The 26,055-nt window shown below is 42.1% G+C and overlaps 1 protein-coding gene and 1 pseudogene across 3 annotated transcripts in view; both read left to right on the top strand.

The window, feature by feature from the left end:
* Positions 1–6,593: 6,593 nt before the first annotated feature.
* The window catches only part of EPB41L5 (erythrocyte membrane protein band 4.1 like 5), a 183,466-nt gene continuing 164,004 nt past the window's right edge, over positions 6,594–26,055 (top strand). For all 3 annotated transcript variants that reach the window (XM_055398926.2, XM_055398925.2, XM_088828865.1), the window contains exons 1-2: positions 6,594–6,758; positions 12,275–12,461. In XM_055398926.2, the coding sequence (XP_055254901.1) occupies positions 12,282–12,461 (180 nt within the window). In that variant the 5' untranslated portion in view covers positions 6,594–6,758; positions 12,275–12,281. The remainder of the gene's footprint in view (positions 6,759–12,274; positions 12,462–26,055) is intronic.
* LOC129538672 (kidney mitochondrial carrier protein 1 pseudogene) lies at positions 20,767–25,294 on the top strand (annotated as a pseudogene).

Genomic DNA, 26,055 nt, shown 5'->3' with positions numbered 1-26,055 from the left:
TGAAAACATTTTCAGATAAGTTATTTTATGCAGTCTCATAACTGCCCTGTTAGGAAGATGGTATCATCCTCATTTTACAGACTTATTTTGGATCTTTTAGCTTCTGAATTGAAGTCTAGACTCTGCTGTATGCTAATGAAACTCTTAGTGGTATTTTCTGATGAGTTTTTGTGTTCTGTTTTTTTTACTTATGTGCATTTTTGACTAGTTAGTGTTCCTCTGATCTAGTGTCTGGAAAACAAATTCTTCCTGATTTCCACTGTCCAGTCAATCCTAAAGAAATCAACCCTGAATATTCATTGGAAGGACTAATGTTGAAGCTGAAGTTCCAATAATTTGGCCACCTGATGTGAAGATCTGACTCACTGGAAAAGACTTTGATGCTCAGAAAAATTGAAGGCAGGGGGAGAAGAGGATGACAGAGGATGAGATGGTCGTATGGTATCACTGACTCAATGGACATGAATTTGGGCAAGCTCTGGGAGATAGTGAAGGACAGGGAAGCCTGGCGTGCTGCAGTTCATGCGGTACCAAAGAGTTGGACACAACTGAGCAATGAACAACAAAAGGGTCTTTTCTTTCTTTCCTCCTTCCTCTCTTGCCTTCCTTCATTTTTTTCATGACTTAAAATAGCAACAGATATTTATTATTGCTCATAGTTTCTGTGGAACAGGAGGTAGGTGGTTCTGACTCAATCACAGATACATATTGGTGGGGCCTTGTCACTGGAATGCTTGGGGGGCTGGAGCATCCTGTGCTAGACTAAGTGGGTGCTGGCTATTGGAGGGGGGGCCTCAGTTCCTCTCCATCCAGGTGGCTACCTGCGGCTTCTTGAGTATCTTCACGATATGGTGGCTACTGGCCTCCAGAGTGAACAAGACGTCAAGGCAGACAGGACAGTGCCATTTATTGGAAGTCACACACTGACTTCTGCATTGTTTTACTAATCACCAAGGGTCTTTTCACAGTGGAGGCTTTTGGAAGGCCGGGCCCCCTTCGGCCTCCAGTAAGACTGACTCTCATTCTGGAATTCTTTCTGCTCAGGATGCCTCAGCATGAATGGCCCCACCAGTGTGAACCAGTTCAGCCAAGTTGACTGAGAAAGTAAGGAGCTTGGAAATCAGGACAAAAGGAGAGGGTTTTGTAGACTTGGGACCAATGTCCTCATTATTTAAAGGGCTGTGATGTGAAAGAGCAACTATCTTCTTGTGGGCAAAGGTGGATTTACCATGAAGATCATCAAGTTTAAGCTTTAGGGCTCCTGACTAGTATGGGCCCCTTCCAAGACCCTAATTCTCATTTTAAATCTTTAAATTTGTCTTATTTCACTTAAGCCTCCCCCACCCCCACCCCTACCCCGCCAACTGTATGGTTTTCAGAACTACCAAAACCTGGATCCACTCCTTTCTGTGACTCCAGAGGGAAAACCAGGACCTAAAATACAGGTGGAAATCTAGGGTAAGGATATTCATTCACTAGAGGAAAAATCTTTCCATGGCCAGGACCATTCCACCAAAAGTGGGTTATTCTAGTCGGCACTTTCAACACCTTGCCCACGGTCATTTTTCCTAATAACACCCTGTCTTTCCTGCTAATAGATCTTGGACTGTTTTAAGAAGCTGATCAGACAGCAGGTTCTCCCCTAAACCTCAAGTGTGAATTTTAATTCGTCCAAACCAGTGATGGTATCCTTTTCTCTTGCTGTTTCAGGCAGTTAATCCCATTCCACGAGACAGGGTGTGGTGGGACGTCCTTCCCTGAATTAAAGACACAGCTTCACTAGGAATTCCCTGGTGGTCCAGTGGTTAAGACTCAACACTTTTACTCCTTTGGACCTGAGAGTTCAGGAAACTTAAGATCCTGCAAACCATATGGTGCAACGCCCCACCCCCCCAAAAAAAGGCTACAGGAAGAGGAGATATTTTCCCCATTCCCTTTCATTTCTGAAACTCAGGAAGAGCTGGAAACACTGCAGCCCTCCTGTGGTCAGTAGGCTAGAAGCATAAAAACCAGAATCAACATACTAAGGATGGCAGAACAGAAGAAGCAAGACTTCAGGATTCTATAGGACTGTTGACCTGAACCACTATAGGCAGCCAACTACCTTTAGATTACTTAGGTTAAAAAAAAACAAACTCCTTATTTTTTTAAGCTACAGTTAATTGTGTTCTCTATTACTTACAGCCAAGTGTATTTTTACTTAATTCAGCTGTGTTTAAGGAGACCACATTCTCTGTCTCAGGTAGGAAGCTGTTAGCGGGCTGCTGCTGCTAAGTCGCTTCAGTCATGTCCGACTCTGCGACCCCATGGACAGCAGCCTACCAGGCTCCTCTGCCCATGGGATTTTCCAGGCAAGAGTACTGGAGTGGGTTGCCATTGCCTTCTCCGAGTTAGAGGCTAATTCACCACAACATAGGAATGTTGCAGAGGGTATCTATGATTGAAGGGAGGATTGGGTGAGGGGATGAATTGTTACAGGGAATAATCTTTCATGACCAGAGCACAACCTCCTATGACTTAGGTCTTTAGGTTTCATCCACCAAGATTTCATATTTCTTTTAACATATAACAATCTTTCTCAGCCTATTTCTCTCACCCCAACACCACCCTTGATGTGCATGCTGTATGCTAAATTGCTTCAGTCATGTCTGATTCTTTGCAGTCCCATGGACTGTAGCCCACCAGGCTCCTCTGTCCATGGTATTCTCCAGGCAAGAATACTGGAGTGGGTTGCCATGCCCTCCTCCAGAGGATCTTCCCCACCCAGGGATCAAACCTGAGTCTCTTATGTCTCCTGCATTGACAGGTAAGTTCTTTACCACTAGCACCACCTGGGAAGCCCACCACCTTTGACAGGAGACAGTAAAAAGGATAAATCGAAAGGGGAGAAGAGGACCCTTTCTCTAGTGTGCTAGGCAACAATTTAGGACAATGAAGCAGGTTTATAAATATTGACACAACATAAACAGTAAACAGAAAAAGTACAATACAGCTTTCACATGTATAAACACTGCTAATGCTTGGGTAGAGGCAGCCCTGATAGACTGGGTGGATGGCACTCAAGACCAAACAGTTTTCAAACAGTGTAATCTAATTCCTGGGTCTCAGGAAGGCTTTCCATGGGGTACATGGCCCAGATAGTTTTTTATAAAAACTTTTTACTATGGAAAAAAATGTAAACCTGTACATAAAATGACAGAATATTTTAATGATTATGTCACCCAGCTTCATGCCCTGGCCCTTTCTGATTTCATCTATACATGAACCACTTCCCTCCCCGCATGACGCAGCATTGTCGTCATTTTTTTTTTTTGAAATATAGTTGATTTACAATGTTGTGTTGATTTCTGCTGTACAGGGTAGTGACTCAGTTATATATACCTTCCTCTTTCATATTCTTTTCCATTATGGTTTATCACAGGATGTTAAATATAGTTCCCTGTGCTAAGCAGTAGGACCTTGTTGTTTATCCATTCTGTATATTATAGTTTGCCCCTGCTAATACCAAACTTCCCATCCATCCCTCTCCTACCCTCTCCTTCTAGGCAGTCACAAGTTTGTTCTCTGTGTCTGTGAGTTTCTGTTTTGTAGATAAGTTCATTTGTATCATATTTTAGATTTCAAATAAAAGTGATATCATATGGTATTTGTCTTTTTGACTTGCTTCACTTAGTATGATAATGTCTAGGTCCATCCATGGCATTATTTCATTCTTTTTAATGGCTGCATCATTGCTTTTTTATTGAGCTAAAATTCAAAGATGACTTACTGATGAAGCTATTTTTTAAAAGTAGAGAAAGAAAGCTTCTCTACTTTAATACTGTAAATGGAAACAGTGACAGACTTTATTTTCTTGGGCTCCAAAATCACTGTGGACAGTGACTGCAGCCATGAAATTCAAAGATGCTTGCTCCTTGAAGAAAAGATATGATAAACCTAGCTGCTGCTGCTGCTGCTAAGTCACTTCAGTCATGTCCGACTCTGTGTGACCCCATAGACGGAAGCCCACCAGGCTTCCCCGTCCCTGGGATTCTCCAGGCAAGAACACTGGAGTGGGTTGCCATTTCCTTCTCCAATGTGTGAAAGTGGAAAGTGAAAAGTGAAAGTGAAGTCGCTCAGTCGTGTGCTACCCTTAGCGACCCCACGGACTGCAGCCTACCAGGCTCCTCCATCCATGGGATTTTCTAGGCAATAGTACTGGAGTGGCTTGCCATTGCCTTCTCCGGATAAACCTAGACAGCATACTAAAAAGCAGAGACGTCACATTGCCAACAAAGGTTCATGTAGTCAAAGTTATGGTTTTTCCAGTAGTACGTACAGATGTGAGAGTTGGACCATCAAGAAGGCTGAGCACCGAGAACTGATGCTTTCAAATTGTGGTGTTGGAGAAGACTCTTAAGAGTCCCTTGGACAGCAAGATCAAACCAGTTAATCCTAAAGAAAATCAACCTTGAATATTCATTGGAAGGACTGATGCTGAAGCTGAAGCTCCAATACTTTGGCCATCTGATGTGAAGAGCTGACTCATTGGAAAAGCCCCTGTTGCTGGGAAAGACCGAGGGCAAGAGGAGAAGGGGTCAACAGAGGATGAGATGGTTGGATGGCACCTCCAACTGGATGGACATGAGTTCTAGCAAACTCTGGGAGATAGTGAAGGAAAGGGAAACCTGGTGTGCTGCAGTTCATTTGGTTGCAAAGAGTCTCGCACGACAGAGCAACTAAACAACAACAATAACAAATTTAATAACATTAGAAAAAAAAAATAGAGGTGGAATCTTGTTCCTATCCCTGAAACTGACCTTGCCTTCTGACATGCTTCACCCAACAACAGAACAGAAGTGACTTTGTGTGATTCTGGGCCTTGCCCTTAGTAGGCCTTGGAGCTTCAGTTTTCACTCTGAGGGGCTTGAGTCATTTCAAGTACCCTGCTGGAGATCCCAAGACAACCCAGTTGCTCCTAAGAGCTACCCCAGCTGAGATGCCACGGAGATGAGTGAAGCCCTCTGGGCAACTCCAGTTCCTGTTGAGTTGCCCCAGCCCGCAGCTCAGAGGGCAGAACCCAGCTGTGCTTACCAAGCCCAGTTCTTCAGACTTGGGGTGATGCAGGGTCAAACTGGCAGTGCCAAATCCTAGGAAGGGCCCTTCTTCCAGCCAGCAGATCCTCCACTGAACCCCTCAGCGCTCTGCCCAAGGTCTGGGGGCCCCTTCAGCTAAGTTCTGTCCTCTCTGACTTGCCTCTGTCCCAGGGCTCTTCCCTCTGCCTCTACCCCTAGCCACCCTGCTTAAAGAGCAGGCCATGCAGGGGCGCGCCTTCACCTCCTTTAGGCTCTCACTCCAAGACTTTCCTCTTTCCCTACCAGTCTGTGTAAGATCACCAGCCCTCCCTCTATCCTGGCTTCTAGTTTTCTCTGTGTCATTTAGCAATGCCTAACTCAGATGTGATGGAGAAGACTCTTGCGAGTCCCTTGGACTGCAAAGAGATCCAACCAGTCCATTCTAAAGGGGATCGATCCTGGGTGTTCATTGGAAGGACTGATGCTAAAGCTGAAACTTCAATACTTTGGCCACCTCATGCGAAGAGTTGACTCACTGGAAAAAGACTCTGATGCTGGGAAGGATTCGGGGCGGGAGGAGAAGGGGACGACAGAGAATGAGATGGCTGGATGGCACACCGACTCGATAGACATGAGTTTGAGTGAACTCCGGGAGCTGATGATGGACAGGGAGGCCTGGTGTGCTGTGATTCATGGGGTGGGTTACGACTGAGCGACTGAACTGAAATGAACTAAACTGAACTCTAGTACCTGGGGCTTCCGCGGTGGCTCAGTGCTAAAGAATTCGCCTGCCCATGCAAGAGACGCAGATTCAATCCCTGGGTCTGGAAGACCCCAGGGAGCAGGAAATAGCAACCCATTCCAGTATTCTTGCCTGGAAAATCCCATGGACTGAGGAGCCTGGCGGGATACAGTCCTTGGGGTCGCAAAGAGTCCGACGCGACCGAAGCAACTTAGCAAGCACGCACGCACGCAACCCTAGTGCCCAAGGAGAACCACGAATAGTGCTGAATTTTACTATCAGGTGACATTCACTTTCCCTCTTTCCTGCCAGCTCTGAAGGCCTAAGAGGGCTCTTTTTGCCCCGTTTATCCGTGGTATCGCCACTGTCCAGAATACACCCTAGCCCATCGCAGGCACTTCCCTGAATTCTCCGTACACTGAAAGGATGCAACGTTCCCTTTTTCAGCAGAAATTTCCTATTTCCCGCCGCTGCCTTGCTGTTCTTGTCTCCAGAATACAGCCCGGCAAGTAAATATTTGCTGAGTGAATTAATTTGTTGAAGGGCTGACAGCATGTCCTAGCGGTACCTGACGCCGGACTCCGTCTGCAGGGTAAGCCGCCTCTGTGACAGGACTAACGTGGGGGTGCCGCGGGCGCGTACCCTCAGGGGACCCGGCTTTCGCAGAGCCCCTTTAAACCTGCGGTCAGCTCTCGAGCCAGGTCGGCATCGCCGCTTTAACCCGAGCATCGCCCCGCCCCGCCATTTCCGGGGCGGTGTCATTGCCCATTTAAGAGTGGCGTGCCCCGCCTCTAGGGCGGAGCTTAGGGACTTTAAGGGTGGGGCGGTTGCTGCCAGGGTCCGCCGGGATTAGTGCGGTGGGCGCGCCTCAGGCCGCCATTTCTCAGCGTTTCCCTGGAGCCGCCCCTTTGCCGCCTCGCGCGGCCCTCTCCCCTCTAGTGGCCTCGCGTGGTCGCCGCCAGGTAAGCGCGCCACCCGCCTGGCTCCTCACGCCCTCTTCTCCTGCACCGGGGCTGCGGCCTCGGCCGGGACCCTCAGGCCGCCCGGCGCTTCGAGGTCGGCAGCCGAACATGTCCCGCGAGGGGCGGGCGGGCGGCGGCCGAGGGGCCGGCGCGGGGGAGGGAGGCCGGACGGGCGTCCACCTGCGGGCGGACGTGGCCGCTCCGGGACGTACCGAGGACTGGTAGCGAGCGCGCTGGGCTGACGCGCACTGGAGGCAGACCGGCAGGTGTCCGGGGTGGGGGTAGGGGTGTGGGGGCTCCGGAACCCTCTTTCCCTTGCGCCCCGCGGCCGGGCCCAATGCATGGCTCCTGGGGTCGGCTTCAGTAGTACCAGCCTTTATGGTTCTGCTGTCTGACCAGCAATAGCCGAGTCTTTTATACCTTTTGGCTACGTTTTAATATCAAGTGTGTTTTTCAGAGTTAGGGAAAAGTTTCCTTTCATTCCATTTCTGTCCTGTAACAGGTTGCAGAATCTGACACACAGTGGATTGTTTGTACATAAGCTAGTTTGCAGGTTTTCTTTTTTAGGTAAAGTTCACTGGGAAACCATATGTGTGATTAACTGTTGAGTTACTCCCTTGCAGATACTTTCTGTGTTGGGATGACTAGGATGAAGGCTGTTAATATCCTGATGGTGTTCGCTGTAGGTTGGCTTATACCTTTGTCAGAAAGCAAGTACTGGAGACAGGGTTTTAGAAAGACCCAGAAATGGCAACCCACTCCAGTGTTCTTGCTTGGAGAATCCCAGGGGCGGGGGAGCCTGGTGGGCTGACGTCTATGGGGTCGCACAGAATCGGACACGACTGAAGTGACTTATAAGCAGCAGCAGCAGCAGGGTGTTCTTAACTTGTTGCAAGTAATATTTCCTTGGGGTGGGGGGTAGCAATTGTTTATCAAAGGTTGCGTCCACCAGTCACAGGAGAGTGTATACATGTCACGAGAAACTTTTGAATTTTAGGTATGTATAAAAAAAAATTTAAGTGGTAAATGGATGACTTCGGTTTGCAGTTTCCCACTTAAACTCTTCCTAGTTCATAGCTGAAAAATCAGGCGTAATAGATTCAATACTATTTTTAAAAATATGTGTATATATAAATGTATATATACACCTACCATCCAAAAATTCCATTGTGTCATTTCAGACAAGCTCCTTATTGAGCGCCTGATACGCATATTGCAGTGCCCGCTGGATCACCGTGGGGAACGAGTCAGACTAGGTCTCTGCCCTTGGGTCTTGGTGGGGGAAATACCCACTAAAATACAAGTTGGTATCTTAAGGGTTGCAAAGAGCACACTAGGGGTACTAAAAGGAGACGCTGATTTAGAAACCAGGGAATGATTTTCTGAGGAAAAGACACTTCAGCCAGAAGTCTGAAGATGGCCATGTGAAGTGGGAAGCGGGGGGAGTTGAAGGGGAACGGGCATTCCAGAAAGCTGGAGCAGCTAAGGCGGAAAAAAGGACCCCAGTTGAAAGACGCTTGGGCTGAGTGGAAGAGTTACTAGAGCGGAGCGAGCTGAGGGGAGTGGGCGCCGAAAGGGTCGGGGCGGGGGAGGAGCTGGAGCCGGGAGCAAGGCAGTTAAAGATTGTTAACAGGAATCTGATTGGTGGTTGCTTAAATCCAGTGCTGTGGCTTGGTGAAGGGTGCTGGGAGTGGGGGCGGGGTGGGGGGGAGTGAATGTGCCAAAGCTTTTAAATACAATAAATTAAAAAAATAAACTCCTAACATATTCATATATTCTTATAGAAAAGTTAAGTACCTCCACACGACCCTTTCTAGAGATAGCCTCATTTCTTAATTATGCCCTGAAAATTCTTGATTCTATGGCTTGGAGCGCATATGGGACATTTCTTTTTAGGATATCCTACCAGAAATAGAATTGCTGTGTGAAAGGGTGTGTGTGAACGTCATTGTTTTTCACATATCCTTTTCAATACTGGATATCTAGAGTCTTTTAAATGACAGACAGTATCTTATTTTTTTAATTTGGATTTCCTTGGTTACTACTGAGGTTGAACATCTTTGTAATGAGTATTTCTTTATTGCATGTCTTCTTTTAGAGCTTGTTTCTTCATATCGTGTCCATTTTTCCTCTTCTGGGTTGTTTATGTTAACTGTGCCATAGTTTTTTATTAAACTGTTATTTATTTATTTATTAAATTTATTTATTAAAATGTTAATCCTTCAAAAAATTTTTTTGCAGAAAACAGTTTAACAGCCCATCACCCTAATGTTTGTTTTTTCCTAGTACTCTTTTACTTCTTTAGCTCATCTGAAATTTGTTTTCATATTTTTTTATAAAAAAAAAACTTGTTTGTGGCATTGAGTTTCATAGTTCAAAATACATAGATATTAAATGAGAAAGAAGTTGTATTTTTCCTTAGCAAGTTAACTCTACTTGTATAATGAATCTTATTTTTAAGATGTAGGTAAAAGAAAACTTGTATAATTCATGTCCTTCCTAGGAACCACAAAGTTGTAGTGCATTTTGAGCATTTTTTCCCTTAAAAAAGCTTTTTTATTATGGAAAAATTCAGCATATACAGAAGTAGTCAGAAGAATATTATTAGTTTCCATGTACCCATCAGCTTCAACAGTTGATGGCCAGTAATCTGGTCAGTTTGTCTCATCTCTTCCCACTTAACTCCCTTCCTTGTATTATTTTGATGTGAGTCCTAGAAGTCATATCATTTCTTCTATAAATGTTTCAGTATGTATTTTTAAAAGATTAAGATTATTCTTAAAAAATGTATTTTTAATGCCACTATTTTATCCAAAAGAAAATTGGCAGTAGTTCCTTGATTATCATAAACAATCCAGTTGGTGTTCAGATGTGTATGTGTATAATTTGTGTCCTTAGAAAGTTCAGATGACAACTGTCATGGTTTTGCAAATTTATCTAATTACATAGGAGCATTCATACTTGTAAAATGAGGTTGTAATTCTCAATTTATAGCTACTGAATTATTTTTTAAATGCTATTTAATTTAATATTTCAGCTTTTATTTTTATCATGTTTACAAATGCATTTAGTTTAAAACATCAGCTGGTTTTGCAAGACTTCTGATAAGTTTTATATATATAATAGTAAATGTATGATTGACAAAATATTTTAGTTTGAGATAATTTTAGACTTGTGTCAAAGTTACAATAGTACAGAGTTCCCATGTATCTTTCACCTAGCTTCCCTCATTGATAACATCTGATAACTTAAGAAGAATCTAAAATCCACATGATTATCTCTGAATCTGTAGTTTCCTTTGTATCTCTCTTTTTTTTATCTGCTTGCTGTTTATTTCTTGAATATGCCAAATTAAGTTTTAAAAAACAAATTCATCATATATGTTTTATGACTGTACTTTTACTCAGCATCTTTTTAGTTGTGGTTTTTGATAATTTCTTTCTTATTTCTATAATGTGAGTTTTGCATGAAAGACCAAGATTTGGAGTCAGAAAATCAGAGTTTGAACCTCTGTCTTCACTATTTACCAAATAATGGACTTGGTCAGCGGTTTAACTTCCGTGACTTTAGTTTGCTTATCAGAATAAGACAATATTTTTAGGGAGTTTTTCTGAGTACCAATGGAGATTGTTTACTCCAATCTCCAGAGTAAACATTTGTTGCATTTAATGATGAAATGTGCTAAGTGGCTAACTATTCAAAGTAGGAATTGTATCCTTCAGGAGTTTACAGTAAAGGAGACAGGCATGTAAATGAATAATTAAAATCTTGATTAGTGAGACAAAAATATTTTTGTGGTTCAGTGAAAGTGTTATGGGAATGACTAACTCTTTAGATGTCAGAGAATGTTGCTCAGGGGAGATACAGGTAGAGTTAAGTTAAAAGGGACAAGTAGGGATCCTTTGACATAAGGGGGTTAGAAGCCTTAGGGTGACAAGTACAGCCTTTTGTAGGCAGCTGAAATGAGACTGGCCAGCAAGGTCCAAAGGGAGCATTGTCCACGGGAATAGAAGCCTGCAGAGGAGACTGGGCCCAGATGTTATGTGTGAGTGCTTTGTAAACTGAAACACTATCCAAAATTTTAGCTATTTCTTTAAGGTATAAACAGATGAATGTACAAATGACAAGTATGGTGGCTTTTCCAGTTTACCTAATTATGCCGGAAGGTGGCTCAGCTGGTAAAGAATCCACCTGCAGTGCAGGAGACCTGGGTTCGATCCCTGGGTTGGAAAGATCCTCTGGGGAAGGGAATGGCTACCCACTCCAGCATTCTGGCCTGTAGAATTTCATGGGGTGGCAGAGTCGGACATGACTGAACGACTTTCACTTACATCCTTACTTGTAATGTGTGTATAGTGATCTTTATAGATACTTATGCTTTCATGTAATAGAATTGTTTATTTTTAAATTAGCTTTTATTTTTATCAAGTTTATCTAGTGGTAAGAGTCATCTGATATGAAGTCTTCTTCAAAAAAAGAGCATTCTCCTGAATTTTTCTTCCTCCTCAAGGCAATCACTTTCATATTTAAAATAATAAGCTCGTTGCTGCTTCTTGATTTTTAGTTTCACGTCATTTCATGAACTACCTATTGAATTCCTACAAGGCAAGATGAGGAATTAACTCTCTGTTCACCCTTACCTGTATTAGCCACCTCCTCTGAGTTATCGTTAATTTATACTTACGGTTCAGTATTAATGTTAATATATTATGACTTAATTATTGGCTGAGTCATAAAGTACACTGTGATTATTTCCCTCTCTGCACAACTTGTTTTCTCTGTAATTAATAATTTATTTCTTGGCTTAGTTACATACTTATTTTTCTCAAACTCTTCTTAGTTTTGGAAATTAAACTTTAGGTTAGCAAGGTAGTTTTTATGATGTTTTCATTTTATATGTGCTGTATTTAATCTCTTAATCATTTTGATTAACTTTAATGTTAATGGAGATAAGGAAAGAAGTAGCATTAATTTGACATTGTATAGAATTGTTTATATTATGTAGCAGCTTAAAGTCTGTAAGTAATAGTAGAATATGTGATAAAAACTTTCATTTGAATTATATTTGTATTTTAGCTAAAATAGGTGATTATTTTTGTTAGTACTATAAATGGTCAGAGAAGGAATGAAACTTCTTAGGATGGTTGTTATCATCAAAGGGCACCATAGTGTATGGCATTGTATCCTAGTGTTTGTAGAGGTATATGACTGTTGTATACATAATTTATTGACCCAAAAGACCTGATGAACTTAATGAATGTTTACCCCTCTCTTGGCAGATTAGCTCCTTACAACATAGTCCAGAAAGCTTAAAATTGCTGTGAGCTCAATGCTGTGAGCTCTATTTTAGGTTAAGGTCTTTAAAGTAGCCAGTTTTAATTTTTTTCAAATTTACTTGACCAGGTGTTTTTTTAAATAACATATCTCTGATGTCCACAGAACTTTACTAAACTACGCCATTTGTCTGAGAGCAGATTGCGGGAGACCACTGACCCCTTTTTCTCTTGGTTCCACAGTGACAAGATGCTGAGCTTCTTCCGTAGGACGCTCGGGCGCCGCTCGATGCGCAAACAGGCCGAGAAGGACCGGCTCCGTGAGGCCCAGCGCGCAGCCACGCACATCCCTGCGGCCGGGGACGCGCGGGCTGTGATCACCTGCCGGGTGTCCCTTCTGGATGGGACTGATGTCAGCGTGGACTTGCCGGTATGGAGGGTGGGCTGACTTGTTTGTTCGTGCTGAGGTCACTTGCTTCTTCTGAGCTGGTACCTTCCTGGGGGATGAGTTCATACCAGCTGGTGCGGATCAGGTGCTGAGGTGCACAGGGGCCTGGATCAGGTGGACTGAGATACCTGGAGGGATAGTAAATGCTTCGCTGGAATTAGTGGCAGCTAACCGGAACTCCAGGAGTTGGTGATAGACAAGGAGGCCTGGCGTGCTGTGATTCAAGAGTCGGACAGGACTGAGCGACTGAACTGAACTGAACCGGAACTTTCAGATGTCAGGGCAGTAGCTGACTGAGTCCTCTGTGTGTTTGTGCGTTCTTTGGGATGGCATTATGCAGTGTGCTTTCTGGGGAGTTCTCACAGTTGTGGTTGAGCAGTTATTAAAGCAGTGAGACTCCTTGGGAAGAATAATGATACTTACAGGGATGCCATAAGACTCATAGTTCTCTGAAATGTTTTGTAATTTTCAAAACACTTTCCTTTCCTCAATACAAGTATTTTCTCCACCCTTGGGTGTGCTTGTAGAAATTTTAATGGAATGAAGTGAGGAAAAGGACTTAGTTGATTTCCCTCAGCTCTGACTGCCCCTCTTGTGTTTTCCCAAAGTAGTTTGCAGGATGGTTTTTCCATACACTGTAATCTTTATTTCAAGATTGGATGTTGTAATTAAAATCATAATTCAGTGTGAAACAAAGGACTTCACTTATTCCTAGCAGGTCTTTTTCTGAGGGAGGAGAGGTAGCTGTATGGTTTGGGGGGACGTAGAGTTTCTTTCTGAGCTATTTGCTAAAACCAAATCTCTTTCTCATGCCTTTGTCCTGTATTAAAAGGTTTACATAACTAAGCTGTAAAATGTGTGATTTGAGGTGTCATTGAATGTTCTAGTATCTTTCCTCCCCATAGATTCTTTTTAGTACACACTCAGTACTTCACCCAGAATGCAATTTTTAAAAAACCCTTTTGTGTGAGGTGATGGCTTGGGTGCTGCTATAATATATAGTCCAATAAGTTCTGGAAGACCTTCAACTCAGAGAGTGAGAGGTTAAGGAATTGGATGACTTGTTTTAATGAATATTCTGACTAATTGAATAATTTAGAATGTACTAGTATATATCTTTTATGTTTTTAAAATAATGGCATATGATAAAATTACTCTTAAGACACAGAATATCTTGAAATGTTTTGAAGTTATGTTTATGAGTATTTATTATATTTATACATTGCTCAGTCACTCAGTCACGTCCTGATTCTGCAGCCCCATGGACTGTAGCCCACCAGGCTTCTCTTGTCTGGAGTTTTCCAAGCCGGAATATTGGAGTGGATTGCCATTTCCTATTCCAGGGGACCTTCCTGACCCAGGGATTGAACCCACGTCTTTTATGTCTCCTGCATCGGCAGTATTGTCCAGTATTCCAATATGTGATACTTTGTGAGGATAGTTTGCATATTCATTTTTTATTTGACAGGTATCCTAAGAGTTTTGTGTACTAGTCCGTTAAAATATTCTTAGATATGTGGCAAAAAACTTGAGATTGCTGTATAAGAGTGGAAAGAAGTTTCTTATTACCTAATGTTTGAATTATGACGTCTCAAGTTTGCTGATGGAGGAAAAGATACTAGGAAAGTAGAATTTGGAAAGGAGTTTTTTAAAAAGGCAGTGTATTGTGGAGGAGAAAACAGCACTAAGTTTTAAAGTAGTGGAATTAACAGCTAGTGACTGGTATGGAATGGTTTCCTTTGCTTGGTGTGCTCAGTAAGGGCCTGTGATGCTTGATTAAGGCCCAGAATGTTAGCCAACCTCTCTCATGCAGACAATTGTAGTGAAAGAGCCAAGAGTTTTAGATTTGACTCTTTGTGGAAGTAGAATAGTTGCCTTTTCAGCTCTGCAGTGCAGGTGAAACCCTAGAGTTAGTAAACTCTAGATGTTTTTGTGGATATAAAGTGGGCATATTCCCCCTCCCCCTTGCCCCAGCTAAACTGCCTTACTGAAGAAAAAGGCTAGAGAAATAGTGATTTCTGGGAAGAAAAGTCTTTCTCTTTTTCTAATTTAGCTTTTCAACCATTAGAGTTAATTTTGGAAATTGAATGAAGCACATACTTATTTCCCATTGGGGTTAGCGTCAGTATTGATTGTGATCTATCAACACGGAACTCAGATGATTGCCCAGGCAATCTATAAGGGATTACCTGTAATTAAGTAGAGAAATCTAGGTCTATTCAGTTTTCAATTCAATTCACTCGCTCAGTCATGTCCGACTCTTTGCGACCCCATGAACCTCAGCATGCCAGGCCTCCCTGTCGATCACTGACTCCCGGAGTCCACCCAAACCCATGTCCATTGAGTCAGTGATCGGTACACAATTAATATATACTGGTAGTAATAGTCATTTTCTTTCTTCAGTTCTCCTTTCCTCTCAAAATTGGAGGAGGGATTTAAATATCTTCTATATATATTTTTTTATTTGAAGGAACTAATGGCTTTTAGTAAATGATGAAGGCATCAGGTAGAAATTCCTAATTATCCCTCATTTTTAAACTTTCTCTTTGGAAATGCCACAGTATGTCCTTTGATTGGAATTGGTTAGTAAACAGCTTGTCTTGTAAAACTCTGCTTTTCCTGAGTTTTAAATTAATAGAAAATATTTGATTAACCATTACATAATAATTTTTATATATCTACTGGTACAGATGCTGAAGTCTTTAAATTATATAGACCATTATATCTTAAATGAAAAACACCCCGTGTTCACTAATGTTAAGACTTAACATCATTAAGATGGCAGTACCCCCAAAACTTTACAGATTCAGTATAATCCCCAATGTAATATCAGCTCATTTATTTGTGGAGATAGACAAGCTGATTTTAAAATTCATGTGCAATTGCATGGGACCGGAATAGCCAAAACAATATTGAAAAAGAACAAAGTAGTAGGACTTACATGTCCCAATTTCAAGATTTACTATAAAGCAGTAGTAATCTAGATGGTGTGCTTTGCTGGTACAAGGACCAGTGGAACACAATAGAGAACCCAGATATAAACCCACACATCTATGGTCAGTTGAATTGATAGGCTGCCAGAGCCATTCAATGCAGGGAAAAAGAAGAGTCTTTTCAACAGCCTTTTGTATGTGAGTAACACACACAAAGGAATGGAGATGGACCCTTAACGCCTACATATACAAAAATTCATTCAAAATGGAACAAAATCCTAAACATAAGACTATAAAAGTCTTAGGGGAAAATATAGGAATAAATCTTCATGACCATGGATTTCATACTAGTTTCTTTGATAATGACACCAAAAACATGAGCAATAAAAGAGTAAATGAACTTTATCAGAATTATAACCTTTGTAGCTTAAAGGACACCATCAAGAGAGTGAAAAGACTGTCAAATAATGAGAGGAAGTATTTGAAAATTATGTATCTAGTAAGTAGCTGGAATAAGTGGAGAATTGTTAGAACCCAATAATAAAAAGACAACCTAATTTAAAAATGGCCAAAGGATCTGAGGAGACCTTCCTGCAAATGGGATATATGCAAATGAACAACAAGCACATGAAATGCTTGACAACATTAGTTGTTAGAGAAATGCAAATAAAAACCATACTATTTCATACCAACTAGGAATGCTGGAATAAAAGTGTCAGATAATATAAGTGTTGGTGAGGAAGTAGAAAAATCTGAACTCTCTTATATGTTTCAACAGGAATGTTAAAGTGGTCCAGCTGCTTTGAAAAACAATCTGGCAGTTCCTCAAATGATTAAACGTAGTTACCATATGATTGAGCAATTTCATTTCTAGGCATATGCCCAAGAGACTTGAAAACACGTTTACACAAAAACTTGTATACAGATATCAATATCAACATTATTCTGGATAACCAAAAGGTAGAAACAACCCAACTACCTGTCAGCAGACCAGTGGACTAACAAAATATGTTACATCTGTAAATAGAATACTGCTGGACCACAAAGGAAATAGGACTGATAGCTTCTATGTGGTACGTGCTACATAGGTGAACTTTTAAAACACTATACTGGGTGAAAGAAGCCAGTGACAAAAGATCACACACTGTGTGATTCCATTTATGCGAAAGTCCAGAATAGATCCAGAAGAGGGAAAAGGTACATTAGAGGTTTCCTAGGGTAGAAGGGTGAGAGAATGGTGAAAACGGTAGTTAGGCCCATAGCTAAAGGTTATGGGGTTTCTTTTTGAGGTGATAAAGATTTTCTAAAGTTAGTTTGACTATGTCTTTGAATTGTATACTTAAAAAAATGTTTGTTAGGCTATGCCGGGTCTTAATACAGCATATGGCATCTAGTTCCCTAACCAGATATTGAACCTCGGCCTCCTGCATTGGGAGCACAGCGTCTTAGCCACTGGACCACCAGGGAAGTCCTTAATTGTATAGTTTTAATGGGTAAATATGAATAACCTCAGATATGCAGATGACACCACCCTTATGGCAGAAAGTGAAGAGGAACTAAAAAACCTCTTGATGAAAGTGAAAGAGGAGAGTAAAAAGGTTGGCTTGAAGCTCAACATTCAGAAAACGAAGATCATGGCATCTGGTCCCATCACTTCATGGGAAATAGATGGGGAAACAGTGGAAACAGTGTCAGACTTTATTTTTCTGGGCTCCAAAAATACTGCAGATGCTGATTGCAGCCAGGAAATTAAAAGACGCTTACTCCTTAGAAGGAACGTTATGACCAACCTAGATAGCATATTAAAAAGCAGAGACATTACTTTGCCAACCAAGGTCCGTCTAGTCAAGGCTATGGTTTTTCCCGTGGTCATGTATGGATGTGAGAGTTGGACTGTGAAGAAAGCTGATCGCCGAAGAATTGATGCTTTTGAACTGTGGTGCTGGAGAAGACTCTTGAGAGTCCCTTATACTGCAAGGAGATCCAACCAGTCCATTCTAGAGGAGATCAATCCTGGGTGTTCACTGGAAGGACTGATGCTGAGGCTGAAACTCCAATACTTTGGCCACCTCATGCGACGAGTTGACTCACTGGAAAAGAGTCTGATGCTAGGAGGGATTGAGGGTGGGAGGAGATAGGGACGACAGAGAATGAGATGGCTGGATGGCATCACTGACTCGATGGACATGAGTTTGAGTGAACTCCGGGATTTGGTGATGGACAGGGAGGCCTGGCGTGCTGTGATTCATGGAGTCACAAAGAGTCGGACATGACTGAGCGACTGAACTGAAGTGAATGGGTAAATGATGTTGTTGTTCAGTTGCTCAGTCATGTCCGACTTTTTGTGACCCCATGAATTGCAGCATTCCAGGCTTCCCTGTCCTTCACTATCTCCCAGAGTTTGCTCAAACTCATTCTTTTGAATCAGTGATGCCATCCACACATCTCATCCTCTGTTGCCCCTTTCTCTGCCTTCCCTTAATCTTTACCAGCATCAGGATCTTTTCCAATGAGTCGGCTCTTCTCATTAGGTGGCCAGAGTATTGGAACTTCAGTTTCAGCGTCAGTCCTTCCAATGAATATAATCAGGGTTGATCACCTTGCTGTCCAAGGGACTCTCAAGAATCTTCTCCAGCACCATAGTTTGAAAGCATCAATTCTGTAGCACGCAGCCTTTTTTATGGTCCAGCTCTCACATCTGTACATGCCTACTAGGAAAAACCCATAGCTTTGACTGTATGGACCTTTGTCAGCAAAGTAATGTCTCTGCTTTTTAATACACTGTCTAGGTTTGTCAGAGCTTTTCTTCTAAGGAGCAAGAGTCTTTGCATTTCATGGCTGTGGTCACCATACTCAGTGATTTTGGAGCCCAAGAAAATAAAGTCTCACTGCTTCCACGTTTTCCTCTCCTGTTTGCCATGAAATGATGGAACCAGATGCCATGGTCTTAGTTTTTTGGATGTTGAGTTTTAAGCCAGCTTTTTCACTCCTTCCTTTTTCACATTCATCAAGAGGCTCTTTAGTTCCTATTCACTTTATGCCATTAGGATGGTATCATCTACATATCTGAGGTTGTTGGTATTTCTCCCGGCAGTCTTGCTTCCAGCTTGTGATTCATCCACCACAGCATTTTGCATGATGCACTCTGCATGTAAGTTAAATAAGCAAGTTGACAATATACAGCCTTGTTATAAATGATCTGGTATGTGATTTATATCTCAAAGCTGTTTAAGAAAAAGAACACATAGATTTTTTTTTGTGTACTTATGTTTTACTCCACTTAAGGTTTTTCAGTAGTTAAGGAACATGATAAAGATGATACATAGCTTTGATTTAGAAGTGATATGGTTGATTTATTACAGGGAAGAGAAGCAGGAGACTGTACAGTAATATAAAGTGAAACTGAAAAGTGTTAGTCACTCAGTTGTGTCTGACTCTTCGCAACCCCATAGCCTATAGCCTGCCAGACTTTTCTGTCCATGGAATTCTCCAGGCAAGAATACTGGAGTGGATAGCCATTCCCTTCTCCAGGGGATCTTCCAGACCCAGGGGTTGAACCCGGGTCTCCTGCATTGTAGGCAGATTCTTTACTGTCTGAGCCACCAGGGAAGCGCCTGTACAGTAATAAAGACATATGATAATGGGGCTGCAGACTAGTCGTGGCTGTGAGTTTGCAGTGGAAGAAATGTGTTGTATGTGTATATGGGAGGAGGAGAATGAAGATTAGAAATGAGCAAAATATAATTTGAACTCTGGTGTAGAGGGTAATTTTGATTGTGTGGAAGATTGTAAAAGAGTAGTCGGGCTGTCCTGGAAATAAGGGGTGAAGTGGGGAAAAGAGCTTCAGTGGGATGTGTTTAGAAGCCATATTTTAGAAGGCTTAAAGGAATTATTGGGGACTGTATTTTATTTTTTGGATGTTTTATAGTCCTTTGTACCTATTGGGTGCTTAATAAATAAATATTGTTTAGTTGTGTGAGGAAATGCATGAAGGGAAAATGGTGGGTTGGAGAATGGGGAAAAACAAGATTTGGCAGTAAAAGGAAGACAGGAAAACAACACAGTAAAAGGAAGACAGAACACAGCAGGTGAGAGAATGGCTGCATGGGGAGATCTGAGTTTGTTTATATGGATTTATATACACAGGTGGAAATGATAAGAGGAGTGTTCTAGGAGACTGATGGGAAGATGCTGTCTTGATGCTCTTGAAAAGAAAGTGAAAGTGAAGTCTCTCAGTCGTGTCCGACTCTTTGCAACCCCATGGACTGTAAACTACCACGTTCCTCCGTCCATGGGATTTTCCAGGCAAGAGTACTGGAGTGGGTTGCCATTTCCTTCTCCAGAGGATCTTCCCAACCCAGGGATCAAACCCGGGTCTCCAATATTGTAGGCAGACACTTTACCATCTGAGCCACCAGGACTAGGGCTTGATGCTCTTCATTTCAGTTCAGTCCAGTCGCTTAGTTGTGTCTGACTCTTTGTGACCCCGTGAATCACAGCACACCAGGCCTCCATCAAAAAGAGGATGTGAAGTGAGCACTGGGTCTAAATGAGGTGATGACCTAGATTAATTTGTTAGGAGAGAAAAGGATGTAAGTAATGAGCACTTGTCTAGATTTAACTGAAAAATTGTAGTTTGCCAGAGCTGTGTGGATCTTTGTTTTTCACTCTTTGTTTTCTGCTTGGTTCATGTTCAGTAGCTGTAAGGTGAGAGAGTATATGAAAATGAACAGGATGTTGACCCTGGGATCAAGGATTTCACATCCATATTCTATACACTGTGGAAACTACTGGACCTTCTTACTATTTGCCCAGGCATAGTAGACCACTTTGCAACTCTGTGCCTTTGCACAGGTTTATACTAACTAGAATTATAGAATAGCACAGGAAGGAGGATTTAGTGTCTGGCTTTTTGGACAGTAGCACACATGTACTGATTCTTGAAATCAGAGTTCATTGGAGACCTAAAGTACGTTCTAGTCACAAAGAACTGCATTTTGCTAAAGCTCAGGTAAGACTTACTGGGGAAATTAGAAACAGGTAAAAATGCTAAAGTGATAGGAGAGCAGGCTGTAAGAGTAAGCAAGAAACTGTTGTTGTTGTTGTCGTATAGTTGATAAATCTTGTTCAGCTCTTTTGGACCCCATGGACTGTAGCCTGCCAGGCTCCTCTGTGCATGGGATTTCCTTCTCCAGCGGGATCTTCATGATCCAGGGATCAAACGTCTGTCTCCTGCATTAACAGGCAGATTCTTTACCAGTGAGCCACCTGGGTAGCTCAGGGAACAGTTAAGAAAAACTATTTTATGCCCTGGAATTTGCACCTTAATCTGTAGAGAAAGAGGAATAATTTAAAGGGTTTTAAAGATGAGAGTAACGTTCTGTTTTGCAGTTTTAGGAAGAATTACATTGGCAGTTTCTGCCTCTTGATCTTCTGACTCTTGCCTGTCTGTTCTCAGCCCCACCATAGACTGTCAAGATTCTCTGTCTTTCTTCATTTTGTTTCTGCCTAAGGTGACAAAGTTGTGTTAACCCTTTACTACTTTTCAGTTCAGTTGAGTTCAGTTGCTCAGTTGTGTCTGACTCTCTGAGACCCCATGAGTCACAGCACGCCAGGCCTCCCTGTCCATTACCAACTCCTGGAGTTCACTCAAACTCACGTCCATTGTGTCGGTGATGCCATCCAGCCATCTCATTCTCTGTTGTCCCGTTCTCCTCCTGCCCCCAACCCCTCCCAGCATCAGAGTCTTTTCCAGTGAGTCAACTCGTCGCATGAGGTTGCCAATTTAGGCAGATTTAAATCACCCGCATTTCCTTGGCATTTTGTTTATACTTCACGGATAGCACACATATTTATTGTGTTTAAACTAGTTGTGAATGATTTTATTCTTACTAAGAACCTTGTGATTGCTTAAGGATGAGGAATACAAGCATATTCAGCCATATATCTCTAGCGGCTAGTCCATAATAGATGTCTGTTGAGTAATTGTTAAATGGAATTGAATGATCAAAAATGTTATTTTCTATAAACTAGTAAGTGCATAATGAAGTGAAAAATCTTTAAGAAAGTAAGGAATGAGAAAGAAACAAAAACACTAATTCAGAAAGATACCTGCACCACAGTGTTCATAGCAATATTTACAGTAATAGCCAGGACATGGATGCAACCTAAATGTCCATTGACAGAGGAATGTATAAAGAGGATGTGGTACATATATACAATGGAGTATTACTCAGCCATAAGAAGGATGAAATTTTGCCATTTGCAACAACGCAAATAGACTTGGAGAATATTATGCTAAGTAAGTCACACAGAGAAAATCAAATATTGTATGATATCACTTATATGTAGAAAATCTAAAAAATAAAACAAACTAGTGAATACAACAAAAAAGAAGCAGACTCACAGATGTATTGAAGAAACTGGTGGTTGGTTACAGTGGGGAGAGGAAAGATGTGGGGGGGCGAGCTTGGGGAGGGAACTGTGAGGTACACATTCAGTTCAGTTCAGTCGCTCAGTTGTGTCTGACTCTTTGCGACCCCATGAATCACAGCACGCCAGGCCTCCCTGTCCATCACCAACTCCCGGAGTTCACTCAAACTCATGTCCATCGAGTCGGTGATGCCATCCAGCCATCTCATTCTCTGTCGTCCCCTTCTCCTCCTGCCCCAATCCCTCCCAGCATCAGAGTCTTTTTAAATGAGTCAACTCGTCGCATGAGGTGGCCATAGTATTGGAGTTTCAGCTTTAGCATCAGGTCCTACCAATGAACACCCAGGATTGATCTCCTCTAGAATGGACTGGTTGGATCTCCTTGCAGTCCAATGGACTTTCAAGAGTCTTCTCCAGCACCACAGTTCAAAAGCATCAATTCTTCGGCGATCAGCTTTCTTCACAGTCCAACTCTCACATCCATACATGACCACTGGAAAAACCATGGCCTTGACTAGATGAACCTTTGTTGGCAAAGTAATGTCTCTGCTTTTTAATATACTATCTAGGTTGGTCATAACTTTCCTTCCAAGGAGCAAGCGTCTTTTAATTTCATGGCTGCAATCAGCATCCGCAGTGGGGTACACATTACTCTGTATAAAATGAATCAGGATGTATTGTATAGCACAGGGCATGCAGTCAATAGTTTACGATGTGTTGAATATAACCTTTAAAGATTGTGAATCACTATATTGTACTTCTGTAACTTACATAATATTGTACACCAACTATACTTAAATAAAAAAAATTTTTTTAAAGACACTATGTTAAAAAGAGACATAATGGGATAGATCCAGTTGTTGTAGGAACTGTTTCCAGGGTTGATAGTAACAGATTGATAGTTTTAAAAATTATGATTGAGTCAGGTGTTCACCTACCCAGGATATTATCAAGGTCACATTTTCTGTCCACCTGCTGCTAAGCCTGGGCAGGAGAAGGTTCAGGGCTGCCCCTGCCTAGAAAAATCCTGTTGGAGGCTATGCTTCTGTGAACTAAAGGAGAAGGGACAGTGGTGAGCTTGTCAGCCCTGAACTGGAAGCCCTTCATGTACAGAGGCCTGACTTCCACTCTAGCAGAGTTCAGTATGTTTCCAGTTGATTTAACCAAGACACGGCTCCAGATTCCAGACCAGAAGAATGAGGCAAACTTTAAAGAAATCAAGTTTAACAGTGTTGAATGCGTTAGTGAGGATAGGCTGAGAGGAAGGCCTGAAAGCACTGTATTTGAGGAGTACTCTGCGATGTTACCCCAGGCTTCCTGTGGCACCATCAAGATAGGTACCTGCCAGAGCTTGAAGCCGCTATTTGTCAAGTGCCCAGAAGATGAAAGTCTTCTTATAAATGTGGTCTTTGGAATTCTTTCTGGAGTCATATCCTCAACAATTTCCATTCCAGCTAATGTATTGAAAATTCAGATGGCAGCACAAAACAACACCCTTCAAGGAGGAATAAATAGGCAACTTCATTAACATTTACCAGCAAGAGGGAACAAGAGGACTGTGGAAGGGTGTATCCCCTATTGCTCAGAGGGCCACCGATGTTGGCTGCCTGGAGCTGTGGGTTTACAGCCTCACTGAGAAGCACCTGATTTTCTCGCGTCTGATGGGAGACGTTGTGTAACCCATTTCCTCTCAAGCTTCAGCTCTGGATTGGCAGGGGCCCTGGCCTCAAACCCTGTCAATGTGGTGAGAACACGTACGATGAATTGGAGTCCTTCACGATGGCAGACGCCCTGGTTTCACAGGTACCCTGCATTGCCCGTTATAGACATGGAAGAATGAAGGGGTTTTTTGCTCTGCATAAAGGGTTTTGGCCAAGTTGGTTGAGACTTGGTCCTTGGAATATTGTTTTCTTTGTGACATACAAGCAGTTGAAGGAATTGAATTTGTGACAAGACTGCATGAGACATCCTTCTGAAAATGCTCACTTCTGAAATAGCAAAGCTTCCAGTCTTTTCCCACTGCTTTGCCAGCCACAGATGCTTAGGTGTGAGCAACAAGTGAGGACTGTGTTAGTGTGAATTGCTGTGTCTTGGCCTTGGGTGCTCTGCACCAAACATTTAATGGCATAAATTGTAACATCCAGACACTAGTTCTTACCATCCAAGTACCCTTCCACATCAAATATAACCTAAAACTTGCATGAAGGTCAGGAACTATGGATCGTTTCTTTTGGAAGGAGTAACTTCTGATGCATCTCAGATCGTAGCTGAGACTTCCAGATGTTCTAAAGAAGCTCATATAAACCATGGAGTAGAGCCTCTGAGAAAGTGTCATTGTTCTGAACTTTTGGGGGCGCTTTGGCTTTGTGTCTGCTGGAGTTCACACATAGAGACCTGGTATACCTCAGGTATAAACAATGCAGGATATGGAAGCCTGGAACATTGCCAGTGCTTTGCAATTTCTTATTTTGGCAGGGTCTTTCACTTATAGTAAGTGATTTTTAAACCTTTACCACTTGAGGTTTGTGAGGAATTGTTGCAAAGTTTGATTTCTAAACTCAGGTTGGTATAATACGTTAGCTTGGAAGGTGGCAAAGTCTGTGTTGGTGGGAGATGTTTTTAAGCAAGTTGGGTCCTTAGGTAATGTTCCTAATTTTAGATTTTAGCAAGTTTCTGTTTTCCAGTCTGTTAGATGAGGATGATAACCTCTGCTGATATTGAGAATCAAGTGAAGAAAATAGTAGTTGCTACTACTTGACTTGTAGAATAAGTGTGTTTACATCATGCTTTCATAAAGCCATAATCCAAAAATAAATGGTCTGGTGTATTGAAGATAATTATTTTATCATGAGCTTCTTCTGAATGAGGTTCTTTGATAAAAGCCATGTGAAATAAGGTGGTTAAGGTTTTATTATGTTTTCCTTAGCAAAAGGTTGCAAGTGAATCAAAGAGTTGATTTTTCCAGATTTCCCAGGTTTCACTTTAGTTCTGGTCCTATTAAAGTATTTCTTGCCTTGGACTTCCTAATTGTTTTGGATGGAAAAGGATTGCTTGAAATTTGAGAAGCGATTTTTCGTGTACCTAATGTTTGAGAAGAAGTATGTAGTAACTTCCTTGTTTTTCTGAAAACAGGATATCATTCTTCTTTGCCCTGTTCATCTTACTCTTTTCAAAATAGTAACTTTGAGTACTCCATGACCTTTACACTTTAAGAAGACATCCCCAGGAAAGGAAATATTTAATATTTACTTGGGTACCTTCGGTTCTACCCTTTGAGAGTAACTTAAATACTTACTCAGTGGGGCTCTAGGACAGACACTTCTGCAGTAAAGGCATGTTCCCAGTCGGTCCAGCCCCTGGGCTGCTTCCTCCCTTGAAGTGACATGGAAGCCACACAGGTTTTTCTTGGGGATTAGACAATTTTCCTAACAATCACCTTCACCTTGTCTTCTTTGTTAGTGCTGACTTTGAAAACAAGATTTTTGTGAAGCAGAACTTTGGTTCCAAAAGTAAGATTTAAGGCACGAAAGGAAGTTGGAGGAGCAGGTGGGTGTTGATTGCTTCAAGACTCAAGTGGAAGTCCAGTTCTCCCTGCTGCTGCTGCTGCTAAGTTGCTTCAGTCAGTGTCTGACTCTGCGTGACCCCGTAGACGGAAGCCCACCAGGCTCCCCCGTCGCTGGGATTCTCCAGGCAAGAACACTGGAGTGGGTTGCCATTTCCTTCTCCAATGCATGAAAGTGAACAGTGAAAGTGAAGTCACTCAGTTGTGTCCGACTGTTCGAGACCCCATGGACTGCAGCCTACCAGGCTCCTCGGTCCATGGGATTTTCCAGGCAAGAGTACTGGAGTGGGGTGCCATTGCCTTCTCCGCCAGTTCTCTCTGACCAGCTCCAAATGTGATGCTGAAGAGCTGAGCCCTTTCAGGCCTCATCCCTTGTAATGAATCATATCTTTACAGGGGAATTTTTTTTTTCTTCTTACCAGAACAGTTCCACTGAAGTATAAGGATTTCTATAGAAAGGCTTTCACTTTTGCATTCTTTGAGTTTAAAGGATGACTATTTTATGAGATTTCTTTGTGAGCCACTTTTTTTTCTTAAGTGTACATATAATCCCTCGGTAGAAGTAAGTTAATTTTGAAGACCATGTAAAGATTGAATACCATGCAATATTCATTATATCAGTTTGTTCAGATATGTACATGTTCATGTG

Source organism: Moschus berezovskii, chromosome 2 (genome assembly GCF_049115385.1).
Source record: "Moschus berezovskii isolate FMDL1 chromosome 2, NW_MosBer_1.0, whole genome shotgun sequence".
Lineage (NCBI taxonomy): Eukaryota > Metazoa > Chordata > Mammalia > Artiodactyla > Moschidae > Moschus > Moschus berezovskii.
Note: the sequence above shows the minus strand (reverse complement) of the source record. Positions and strands in the feature narration are given on the sequence as shown.